The sequence below is a fragment of the Schistocerca cancellata genome, chromosome 9 (assembly GCF_023864275.1).
Source record: "Schistocerca cancellata isolate TAMUIC-IGC-003103 chromosome 9, iqSchCanc2.1, whole genome shotgun sequence".
NCBI classification, from domain to species: Eukaryota; Metazoa; Arthropoda; class Insecta; order Orthoptera; family Acrididae; genus Schistocerca; species Schistocerca cancellata.
In genome coordinates, this window is record NC_064634.1 from 113,308,394 (window position 1) to 113,322,021 (window position 13,628).

At 36.7% G+C, this 13,628-nt stretch overlaps 1 protein-coding gene across 1 annotated transcript in view; it reads right to left on the bottom strand.

Moving 5' to 3' along the window:
* Positions 1-13,628, bottom strand: part of LOC126100190 (mitogen-activated protein kinase-binding protein 1) — a 366,221-nt gene that overhangs the window by 10,876 nt on the left and 341,717 nt on the right. Inside the window, exons 25-28 of the mRNA XM_049910749.1 lie at positions 9,730-9,851; positions 5,495-5,666; positions 3,724-3,844; positions 2,123-2,361 (exon numbers count right to left, since the gene is read on the bottom strand). Coding sequence (XP_049766706.1) covers positions 2,123-2,361; positions 3,724-3,844; positions 5,495-5,666; positions 9,730-9,851 — 654 coding nt within the window. The remainder of the gene's footprint in view (positions 1-2,122; positions 2,362-3,723; positions 3,845-5,494; positions 5,667-9,729; positions 9,852-13,628) is intronic.

Consider the following 13,628-nt stretch of genomic DNA (forward strand, 5'->3'; position numbering starts at 1 on the left):
GTGTGAAAAAATATATAACTGATGCAGTGTTTCATTATTTAAGTAACAAATTACAGCTGCAGGCATTCCAAAAACATCAATAATGACATATGAAATTGAGTCAAACGTTTCTGCTTCGCAATTATCAGTTCCCATTATATCAGCGGTTTTTATTAAATATTAAACCATTATTAGACAATAAATAAGTCTGTGACATGAGTATTTTGATGCCTATTATGTGCACATACATAAAGTGTGAAAATGCAAGGGGACTCCTATACATAATCTCAACAGCTTAATATGTTATTTCCCACATTTTACACTACTTTCAAATCACAATTTAGTAGTGATGAAGACTAGGCTGAAGTTCAAGAGATTAGTCAGAAAGAATCAATTTGCAAAGAAGTGGGATACGGAAATACTAAGGAATGAAGAGATATGCTTGAAGTTCTCCGAGACTACAAACACTATAATAGTGAATAGTTCAGTAGACATTTTGGTTGAAGAGGAATGGACATCTCTCGAAAGGGCAGTCACAGAAGTTTGAAGGAAAAACATAAGTACAAAGAAGGTAACTGCAAAGAAACCATGGGTAACAGAAGAAATACTTCAGTTGATCGATGAAAGAAGTAAGTACAAAAATTTTCATGGAAATTCAACAATACGGAAACACAAGTCACTTAGGAGTGAAATAAATAGGAAACACATAGAAGGTAAGGTGAAATGACTGCAAGAAGAAATGTGAAGAAATCAAAAACGAAACGACTGTCAGAAGGACTGACTCAGGAAACAGAAAAGTTGAAACAACCTTCGGTGAAATTAAAATGCAAGGGTGGTAACATTAAGAGTGCAATGGGAATTCCACTGTTAAATACGCAGAAGAAAGCAGATAGGAGGAAAGAGTACATTGATGGCCTTATGGGTGTGAAGACTTGTTTGATGATGTGATAGATGAAGAAACAACAGTTGATATAGAAGAAATAGAGGATCCAGTATTAGACTTAAGATCGAATATAGCAGTAGGGTTGATAATATTCCACCACAATTTCTAAAAACATTGGAGGAGGTGGCAACAAAATGACTGTTCACATTGGTTTGTAGAATGTATGAGTCTGGCAATATACCATCTGACTTACGGGGACACACCAGTCACACATTTCTGAAGACTGCAAGAGCCAACAAATGTGACACACACTTTTTCAGTGGAAAAAGATGCAAAAATAATTTTGTCTTGTTGCTGTAGCAGCAAATTAATTACAAATGATTACAAATGGTTACTTTGAACAGAGATGGGAAACAGTGAAAACAGGAAATTAATCAGAAAACAATCAAAATAGCCAACAAGAAAAGTTGATGTATATGAAATTTGATCTTAGAAATGTATTGATGATTGTGCTATAGTATTTTTTTTTTTTTTTACTTAAATAGTGCATCTGGATGAATGCACAAATTCATAAAATATTTTCAAAGTAGGCCAAATGTTATGTACATCATCAGTCTATATAAAACATATTTTCCTCCCTTGAGATAAAAATTAACATTTTATTTCATCTGACGCAATTAACTGAATGACAGTGAACTGAAAAAAATATATTAACTTTCAACAATGACACTGTTAAAATTTTTAATGTTCTAACTATGGAGCAGACAGCAAAAATGAGGACTATATGTGGCACTTTTCAGAAAATGTGCCCCTCCAGTGATTAGATAAAAAGTTATTTAGTGATCCCCAGTCCATGTTTGAACACGAAACATGTTTATATACAGGATGGAGAAAAGATATTGACTGCCAAACACAGTTATGAAGTGAAATGAACCAACACAGAAAAGGAAATAGAGAACAGCTGATAGACACAAATGACAAATAACATACAAAGACAAAACAAGAAGAAGCTTAGCTTGATATTTGGAAAATTGTATTAAAAAAACTATACTAGATATTTTTACTTCCTGAAAATCCACATGACAATTCATTAATTTAACAAATTCTTCCACACAGTTTTACTTTTTTGTACTTCCAACTTTGCACACAAAGATAATTATTCATTTACTATAAACATCATATTTTACGGTTTCAAAATATTACAAACATAAACAACAAATGATCAGTGCTGGGAATTACAGTAAAATGAGCAGTACTCACAAGGTGCACTAGCAACATCCACAAAGGGAGACTGCCCGTCAGTGTCTTTGACTGGCAACTCCTGTGGACTGGGGTCCAGCTGGTGTTGCCGCACGGCAGGGACTGGTTTAGACCCTCTGCCACCTGCTGACGCACTGCCACTGGCCGCACTGCGTTGCCTGCTTGACGCCCCTCCAGCTAGCCTCCTTGGTGGCGGCATCAACTGGCTGTCAGGACTAAGAGGCAAACTGTTCGGAGCCCTACAATATAGCGAGAGAATATTACATCACCTTTGGACAAGAGTGTACACGATTTACTTTTAAGGAATAAAAAGCAGGACTTGAGTTTAAAATCCTCTCAACAATGAAGTCATCAGAGTTGGAGCACAGGCTTTTATTGGACAAGTAAATAGGCAGTGTCCTTCTCAAAGGAAACTTTCTGGCATTCACCATATTCAATTTAGGGAGTCCACAAAATATCTAAATATGGATTGTCAGGCAAGGTTTTGAACCCTTCCTAAATGAGAGTGCAAGTGCACCGGGTGGCTAAAAAACTTTATTATTTCTAGAGATTGCATCATCCGTACATTCTGAATTAATATGTTAGTACTGACTGGTGGGCAAAAGTGGTCATCTCAGTTGGCTCTAATAGAGTGAAATGAGATAATATCTGTTGTAATTCGACTGTTACCTAGGTTTCATATGTCATCCTGTCTCAAGAGAAATATTTATCTTGAACAGACCACAATTTTTACTGAATTTTGGTAACTATTATTCTTCAACAGCTAATACGTATAAATAGCAAGCACGGGACAGTACAGGAACAGCAACTACTTAAAGCAATTGAGAAGCTTCCCAAATAATTTTATTGTGTGTTTATTTATAATTTCTGTTAGAATACTCAGGAAAAACCGATTTAATGATGGTTAGCTGCTGACACATCCTTCAGAGTTCATTTCCAACAGCTACTTTTCTTTGTCTTACTTGTTATGTATCAATAATATTAAATAGGAAAACATTTCTTAACATTCAGCAAAATTATATTTATTTAGTCACAAACCGGCTTTCCACTTCTTAACCCATGTTGAGGTGCAACAGAATGTTGCAAACTCAGATGAAAACAGTGTGTGTCTTAAAAGATATTATTTGTGTGGAAGATACAAAAATGACGTAGAGTGTTTACATAAGAGAGCATTAAATTTTATTTTACACAGAAATAATTACATTAACTAAAATACAATTTTTTCTCCTTTTCTTACTTAATGTATTTTTTTCTGTGTTTCAAAAAAGGTCATGTTTTCCTATGTACACACTCTAAACTATTCCTGTACCTTCCGTACAAATAATACCTGTGTAAGTTATACATCATTTTTATCTGTGTTTGTCATTCAGTTGTCACCTGAAGATTGTCTCAGAAACAGAAAGCTGCTAGTTTTGCAGAACACTAGGAAGTGTTTTCCTATTTATTATTATCATCAAGTTCTGCCAAGCAGAGACAGAAAATACAGTTATTGATATGAATCCTTAAAAGTTCTCATTGTGAGAGATTGTGGAAAACAACAAATATGTGACTGAATATGCAATGTGTACTATTAAATTTTAGTACTGTGTACTAAAACATACCCATTAGTGAGACGATCAGTGCTCGTACTACGTGGTCGGCTGCTTGTCGACGACTTCCCTCGGGCCGAGGATGTCTCTTCTGAGCTTGAATCTTCATTGTTACCAACTTGGCTCAGATTAACTGCATATAATGAAAGAAAATTACACTCTTTACTATTTCAAAACTGTACACAATGATGCAAACACAAAGTATTACACCATAAACACCCTAATCAAATGCTTCTAAACTGCTAGTCCAGCATTTCTACGACAGTGGGACATATTGATTAAAATTTCATCCTTATGGGCATTTATTTTCAGAACAGAATAAAGCCATTCCAACAGATGAAGAATGGTGTGAAACTTAAGTATTTTTACGATTAGTGGAACTGTTCAAGTGGAGATCACAAGGCAATATGCCTAGGGGATGGGCATATGCAGCTTACTGTTATCTTTTGCATTTTGAGAGAGATTGAATAACTGACATTAAGGACATGACAGCATCATACTAACAGGTTGCACACACAGTTGGCTGTAGTGGAATGACTGCAAAATGACTGGTGACTAGATGGACTCTGGACAACAGTGTGGCTAGAACAGTAGACATACTTCCTTCCAGAAAGACTACACTGGGAGAAAACTGTCGGATTGTTTGAAAGGTTCTGACAATAGATAAGATCTGAGCAGACGTTACCAGAGTGTTACAACATATTACTGGAAGCTATGTTTTGACCTCAAGTTAACCACTGACACCACGCCCAGACAACAGAGACTTTCATGGGTGCAGAGGCAAGGTCTACTGCAACACTGAATGGCATTCTGTGATGTTCAGCAATGAGCTCCACTTCTGTTTGTGGCAGTCAGACCAACACCACCATGTCACAGAAAACTAGTTAAAAGACTACAGGAAGCAGCAATTGTCCAGGCCCATACTTTGCTAACACCTGGAGTCTATGGTTGAGGGGAGCTATCGGATATGACAGCAGGGCTGATTTGGTAATGGTTGAAGGGAGGCTGAATGCTCACCAGTGTATGGCAAGAATGGTAAACCTTTTGTCATACCCCTCATGATCAGTATACCAAAGGGCATGCTGGGCATACTCAGCAGGGTAATAACCCATAAAAGCCTTGAGGAAAGTATGGGCCCACGACTGGCTTGTTCAGTTCCCTGTTTTGTCACACAATGTGTGTGTCTGGGTTGGGATGCAATGCGATGAGAAGATGTATGTATACTTTCATACCATCGTTCAGCCAGAAATATTCATGAATTAACTCAGCATGTTTTTCAGGAATAAGAAGAAATTCCTCACACTGACATTCGGAAGATGTTTGCTTCCATGCAAAAATGAATACACTAAGTCACACATCATATTAACACTGATGATGGACATACGGTCTGTACTGAATGAAAGCTTAATCATCTAATAACACCTTGTTTGAAGAACAGCTATTCAAAGTCTGACAAATATGGGACTAGAGCTTGATGGTGTAACACTTTATATTTCAGCCACAGAAAAAAAAAAAAAAACATAACATTTAAATACCTGTCTTTTTTTCAGTTTGATTCAGTACCTTTTCATTTATTACTTGATCTACCCATCTAATCTTCAGTGTTCTTTTATAGCACCACATTTCAAATGTCACATGGCATTTATGATAGTCATCTTAAACAATAATCCCCTGCCTTCCCAGTGCAGACATTTAACTAACATGTCTTAACTAGTATGCCAAATATTCTTCATCTGACTTGCTTCAGCAAAGGTTTTACGAAAAATATGTGACTGATACTCACCAGATGAGTATGATGGTCTCATTCCTCGTCTGTGTGACTGGCTGTTGCTGCTTGCATTTTTTACACTAAGTGTATTGACTTTATTTTGAGAGCTTATTGTTGGTCTCATCAGTCCATTCAGTCGTGCTGCCATGCTGGAACGCTGCAAACTCAGGTCACTTTCTGAATCACTCTGAAATGGTAAAACAACAAAATGCTGTATCACAACAGAGGATCAGGATATATACAAGCTTGCAGTGCTGGCAATTTATAGGTCAGTAACAGGACGTATCTTAAGCTTTATAACACATCTAGGAACAGTTTTAGTAATGTTATGCAGACCTAATTTGAAAATCACTGTTTGTGGAGGCTTTAATGTCAATTTTCCATCAAAGATTATTGACCAAGGGCATCTAGAGTTGTTGCAGTCCAGTTCTGTATTATTTTCAACAGTAAAATTCCCTATGAGAACTGCAAAACATAGTGCAACAGTTATCAACAATTTAGAAAATATATTTACTTTCCATCTGCCGGTTGCTGTTTTTACCATCTCAAACGAAATGGTTTCAGGCTGGTTGTTCATATTTGGATCATTTCTTGCATACTATTACAGTTAGACCAATAGTGTTCCATTAGTAGTGGTTACTCTGTAACTCCATCTAAAATCTTCCAGGCTACTATGCCAGAGTCGGATAACTTTATACCTTCTTTGAAGATACAATACACACCCTGGCCCATTACAAACTGAAATGAAATTCTGTTTCCACACGCTCACTAGAAGAGTTCTGAGTCATATGTTTTAAACACTCCAGCATTATTGGCTGTGGTTGGTTGCTGTCATCTGCTGTTGCTATAACCCAATGGTGGAAAATGTACACATCATTGTCAGTACCAGAACCCAGGTACCATTCAGTTTTACACCCTGCTCCTCCCAATTAAAATTACTGAGGTGTTTAGCAATTTCTATGGCCCCTTTCATGGTATCCACTTGCAGCTGTTGGTACCCGAGTTTTACCTAATTGAAACTGCTGATCTCCTTGCTGAAAAGCATGATTTGCAAAAGATGATCTGTCTGTCTATTTTTCCCCTTATACAGTTGCCCCTGTGTTGTTCTAGTCTTTTCTCGATTGTTCTTTTAGTAGTATCCATGTACATCACCCCACCACAATTATGCAGAATTTACTTTTTCTAGGAGTTTGCAAGCATTCTTAGCTGATTTCAGTAATATTCCATTTTGTCGCAACTTTTTCTAAGTGATCAGTAACATCTTAAATCAACAACAGCAAAACCTTGGATTTCACAGACACCTTTACATCACTATGATCTTTCCATGGTTGTCTTAACACTATTTATTTCAGTGGATGAATACTTATTCTTGAGCACTGCTTTGGTGAGACATTTCAATTATGTGTTCAGCAGTTCCAGTTCACATAGGTTTCTTGCTTTATTTGCTAATGTTTTAATAATATCTCGTTTTTTCCATCAGTGCTGATTTGAATCCTTGTGTAGATAATGTTTCCTGTATATGGGTTTCCAATACATCATGTGTCCCAAGCTGCCATCCTCTTTCTAGAAGACTAGGACATCCCAAAAATGTAATCACCCGTCCAAACCTCTTCCATAGTGAACTCAATCTCCGCATTAATCTGATTAAGGTGTGCATGAAAATGACCTAGTTCCTCTCTGCACACCTCAATGAGATTAATCCAAAGATTTAGACTGTAAGAAGACCATGCCATAATTTCATGAAATATTTTGACTAGTGTGGCATTTCTGGCCTGATTCTTATATATTACAAATACTCTAACTACGAGACATAATTTTAAGATGAGAGACACTGAGGTAATAAAAACAGTGATTGATCAATTGCAGATAACTGTATTTTCTGCAAAGAAGGATTGTGGATTCCTACCAACATGTCCAGCTTTGATATTGACAGTTTGTATTTAGACCCAACAACTTACAGCAATCTAGCTGTAAAACCAATTATCAGTGGTTTAAATGATTATGACAGGAGAATATTAACAATAATATTTACTGGCCATTTAGGCACTGATCACAGAAGAAAAGTTTTGTATCACAGAATCATAATCAATAGCTCGATCGCAGTGCGTAGAGAGCAATAACGGGAAGAACGGCAGATGGCGGAGAGAAGTTTATAAAAAAAATATGAAAAATGTGATTCTTTCTTAAACATATTTTTACAACACTGAGTTTTGTTTTCTCCTAAAACAAATAAGGGCAAAATTGAACAGAAGCAAGAATAAGAGTTGGATATCTCCTGGGATTAAAGTATCTTAAGCAATTCCAAGACAGCATATAATGACAGGTCATTGTAGACATGTCTACAAGCAACAGAAGTACACATTAATGGTCGTACGGAACATAAAACACAGTGCATAAAAGTTCTTGGTAGGCACCTTGATGACTAATTAATATGAAGTCAACATATGGATAAGCTCATCAATAAGCTCAACTCAGAACATCATTAAGAAACATCTCTTATACACAGGAGTTTTAACTTACTTAGGATATTTTCACATCCTGCTGTCCTGAGGAATTATCTTTCATTTATTTATTTCCAGTGACTCGGCAGTCTTCCAGCATTATGTGAAGCAGCTGATATAAGACATTCCTTCGTGCTGCAGTTACTTAGACAGCATGCATACGTGGACAACAAAAAAGATTAATGAATTTTATCTGGATTTCCCGGTTAAGAACATGCTCCTTTTTCTGCAAGAGGATAATGGATAAGGTGATGCTACATATCCCAAGTATAACTTACTTTTTAATCTATATTTTTTCATCACTAGTCACTTTATTTAATTTATACGACATTCAAGAGGTAATGTGATTTGGGGGGGGGGACCCACACGCATTTTCATGAAGTTGTAGTGAATTTCATATGTTGACTATTTGCCATGTGTAATTAAATTTTCAAGAATAAGGGACAGGCTTGGAAAGCCCAAGTCAATCCTTGATAAATAATGACGTGAATGACATTATTCACAATAAGTAACATAGTAAGTCACAGTATGCCAGATACAAGGGTAATGGATGATTACTTGTCGGGTGTGCTCTCGACATCACAGAATGTTATTTGTCATACAGACATGGAAAACATAAATCAAAACTTCACGCAAATACACATGGTTATTTTTCCATTATATTTCTTCCCCAATGTCATATAAATTAAATAATATGACCAGTGATGAGAAAAAATAGATTAAAAAGTAAGTTATAGTGGGGTTCGAACCGTCGCCTCACACGAACGCTAACCACTTGACCATCATGAACTCTACGCACAGATACAGAGACGACATGATAAATGTGTAAAACTTCTCTTGCGATTTTCTCATAACTGGAAGGATAGTGCACCCTACTTGCACACTGAATTGTTTTAATGGCCTACTAAATGTGCAAAAAGTTTGAAGTTAATCTGGGATCCCAACGTCATGGCCTCCCCTTGTTAGTTACCACAATGTATAGCTTTTAAGCTGGTTGTCCTTTGGAATACTTCTCATTATCCATGACAAGATGCTCTTGAATTAATTTTTGGCTGAGTGTTGTGTACCAGAAAGCTTCAGTGTGGGCTCTTAGTTGAATTTTTATAATAGATAATGCACTGATCAATTTGAAGTTTCCTGCATCATTGTAGCCAATACAAAACTTTATTAATTCCAATCAGAATTCTAAAGGAACACTCTTTCCATCATATTTGGTCTACCTTTTCTAGAATACAAAAGATGGTTTCTTTCCTCACCCTTGTCATTACACTTTCTGAAAATAGCTCATGCTCCTTGAGAATTCTCCTAACCACTCAGTCTAAATTCCCATCACCTGACCAACCTCTAAATAGTAACTACTTGTATTTGTATCTAGCTTCTTTGCTGTGCTTCCCCAGTCTGAGGATTAAACTATATACAACTTACCTAGAAATTCTCTTATATCCCCTTACTATCTAAAGAATTGTGAGAAGATTTTTTTTCTTAGGAGATTTTTCCTCTGGCATTTGTGACCGTGGCATGAAGAACTGAATTTGAGTAACTATATTTACAGAAAATTGGGGACAAAAAATTGTGTGCTACTTATCTACGTAGCACTGAATTGTTGCCCTATATAAAGTTTTACCTAAAGCAACACCAGCACAAGCTGGAAGTACACACTGAGATCATAAATTATCTCTATCACTTCTGAAACACAATACAGAGATTTTTAATGCACAGTATGAAATTACATATCTCTGATACACATACCTGGTTTAGGACCCCCATTGATGTGCTTCTCATAATATTTGAATTACTGGAAGACGCCTGTTTACTGCTGTGTCGTGGAAGAGTCCTCGTTCCTGACACAGGTTTATTAGCTTTACCTGAAACTGTAGATACAAAACTTAGGATTATCACTTTATATAGTGTGTTGCAGTGAACAATTAAACAATGATTTGTATTGTCAGTATATATGCAATATGTATATTATGTAAAACCATGAAATATTTAAATATTTTACCTCAAAATTGGGCCTTTAGCTCATCAAGTCATTCTAAATATAATTATAGTAAGCTAAAATGTTTTCCTAAGAAGTTTCTCTTACTAATACAAATCCCTGAGTGCCTTGGAGAAGTTAAATACTTCCTACCACAGTACACAAACTAACTTAGCCACTCATAAAGTGAATGAATCTTATTGGCTGCCAGCAGTTAATAGAGGGGAATGTACTGAGCAGCTAAAAATTGAGCTGCCTTCCTATATGACGTGAGCTATAATCAGCAAACCTGGTTTATGGTACATGATTCCAGTTGCAGGTCACCTGCTTGAAGGGGCAAAAACTTTAATTTGCTATATTTCATACAATTATTGACGGGACCTAAAAATTTAAAATGCTCTCATACTCTACTCATTAAGAGGTGTAATCTTATGCTTAAGGTTTAACATAATAAGACAAGTATCACAATTCAAAAGTCTCGGGAGCAAAATAATTCACTGATATCAGACTGTATTTATACTGTATTTGAGAATGAGAGCACTAATGACCTGCAACAAATCTTGCACACAATTTCAAACCATTTTTAAATTTTTCTAGCTTTTGTGTTTAGCATTACATATTTAACACATTAACTCATTTTTTAAAGGAATCACAAGTCTGATGTTAATTCATAAATGGAGAATTCATACATTTTTTACAGAATTAGGTGTCTACGGCAGTTTTAATAGCTCTTTAACAGTATTTGACCCTTTCACAGATTCCAACAACTCCTTTTTCCTTTCAACATATACACTAATGTTCAAAACTTAAGGAGGAAAGTGACTTTCATGTGATGTATCACTGCCAAGTAACACAGCTTAATAAAACTTGGACCACACATAGAAAGAACTGGTACAGTTTAATACAAAAGGCAACAAACAAATAATAATTATCCTGAAGTCACTGTGAATCATAATAGACCCTAGACATTACAAATGGCAAGACACGATTCTTAATAGGGTGTGTGATCACAACGGACGACAATGTATGCTCTACAACATGCTCCATACTGGCCACAATACTGGTAAGGACATCTTGTGGTAAGGCGATCTATTCCTCCATAACCGTGGTTGATAACTGCTGGATGGTCTTTGGTGCATGTGAATGTGCTGCAATATGTCTCCTCAATGCATCCCACATATGCTCCATGTGATTTAAGTCACGGGAACAAGTGGGCCAGTCCATTCACTGAAAGCTCCTCCATCTGTGCAGTTGAATGTGGTTGCGCTTTGTCATCCATAAAAATGAAATCAGGGCTGCATTCACCATTGAAAAGCTGCCTATGGAGAAGGATCACACTGCTACAATAGCATTGATGGGTAAGTATTCCATGTTCAAAGATTTGGAGGCCTGAATGCCCATACAGCATTATACCTCTCTTATCGTAACACCTGCACCACAGAAGTGATCACGTTTGACAGTGTTCATGAGAGCATTGCGTACCCTTATATAGCATGAAGCGGGGGGAAAAGTAGTGTACTCAGGAACATTGTCAAACATGATCATTTTGGTGGTCCATGTGTTATGGCATGGGAGGTATAATGTTGCAAAGGCGTACTGACCTCAATGTTCCAACATGGTTCACTCACCAGTCAACATTATAGTAACATTGTATTCCTCCTGTTTACATCATTTCAGGAGTGCATTTGGCCCCGATTTCATTTTTATGGATGACAATGTGCGACCACTTCCAACTACTCAGGTGGAGCAGCTCTTTGAATGAGTGGATGGACTTGCTAGCCCATTTCCCTGGCTTTAATCCCATTGAGCACATGTGGGTTATGTCTAGTGACAGACTGCAGCACATCCACATGCTCCAGTGACCATCCAGCTGTTCTCAACCACGAAGGTGGAGGAATGGAATGCCCTAGCACAAGAACTCCATACCAACCTTGTGGTGAGCATGGAAGCACGCTGCAAAGTATGCATTACTACCTGTAGTGACCAAACACCCTGTTAAGAACCATGTTCTGTCTTCGTGACATCCAGGGGACCATCATAAATCACAGTGACTTTAGTATACTTACTGTCTTTGAATAGAAGTGTCATTTCTGTTCATCTCCAAGTGTATTTGTTTCAGTTACCTTCTGTCTATATTGAACCAGTCCTTTCTATGCATGGTCCAAGTTTCATTGAGCTATGTTACTTGGCAGTGAGACATCATGTGAAAGTTACTTTTGTGCTTAAGTTTTGCACACCAATGTGTTTTGGCTCTTTACGGATCTGTGAAGATTTTTATTCAAAAAGGGGTTTCCAGAACAAAAGAGTGAATGAATGAAAAAACAAATACCTTAATGAAATAGCTTTTCAAGCTACTTTTCATAAAATACATTTTTATGATTTGTTATGTAACTGTGCGCCATGTATTTTTCAGCTGAATGGTACCTTTACTCACTTCCTGTTTATTCGCTGCCATCCTGGAATTTCCGTTACTGTAATATTTTTTACATTTATTTTCACACAATAGGTTCTAAACAAATTATCCATGCATAGATGGTTTGTTGTAACTGCAATTCTCCATAAGGTGAAAAAATGGAGTGTTCATCAGAGAGAGAGAGAGAGAGAGAGAGAGAGAGAGAGAGAGAGAGAGAGAGAGAGAGAGAAATCACTGCCTGTAATCATTTTCCACCACAGACTAATATCCGTAAGGCTTTTTTCCAGTTCTTACTCCTGACTGTTTTGTTTGTTCTCACACTTGTATGTACACACTTTAACTCATCATAGACAGAAAATTTTTTCTCTAGACTTCACAACTCTGGCAACTCCACAAAGAGTGCCAATGACAATGTGCAGTTATTAGATCAAAGCTTCATTTTCTGATGACTGTCGTACTATCAGTATTTGTCACTGTTTCTGCTGCTGTTGCTTGCTTAGAAACTGTGAACTACTCTGTGTTATTAGCATCTAAAATAGACAAAGAGTTTGAATTTTCATTTTCAAGTATTTTTTAAGTCCAGATTGTGTGAACAATTATGACAATGTAAAAAGGACTGCGTTATTAACATATTAAACGCTGAAATTGCTTTAACATTAAAAGCCAGTAAGTCACATAAGAGACTTGCCATATTCTTTCTTGGAACTGGGTTATATAAACTGCTTATAAAACAACATTATTTATATACTAATAATAAAACTACAGTAGTTATACACTAATAATAAAACTACAGTAGTTATACATTAATTATGAAACCAGAGTAGTTTGTAAAGAAAATGTTTATATTCTATGTTCTTGAAACAGTCTGTTAAAATAGAATGTATCTTTGACTGCAACATAAGGTGCACAGATCAAAAGTTAATGCTGGACCAGGACTCTAGCCTGGATCCTGGCTTTTTGTGGCTGTGCTCTTCCTGACTAGTTTGTCCCATTATACCAAACAACTTCTAGTCTGCTGGTACCTGTTCCATACATTACAAACAGCGTGAGAGCTATCCTGCAGTCCTTGCTGGTCTACCATTCATGGGAAATAGGAGAACGGCTCATCCCTAGCCCAAGGACTTGCCTACATTATAAATTTTCACTATACAGCCCAGAGTACATTGTAATGAAATACAGTTTCTCCCAGGACTACAAGACCAGCAAGACCAGCAAGACAGAGGGAAGGAAACCATGGAGGCTAGAAAGTACGGATAC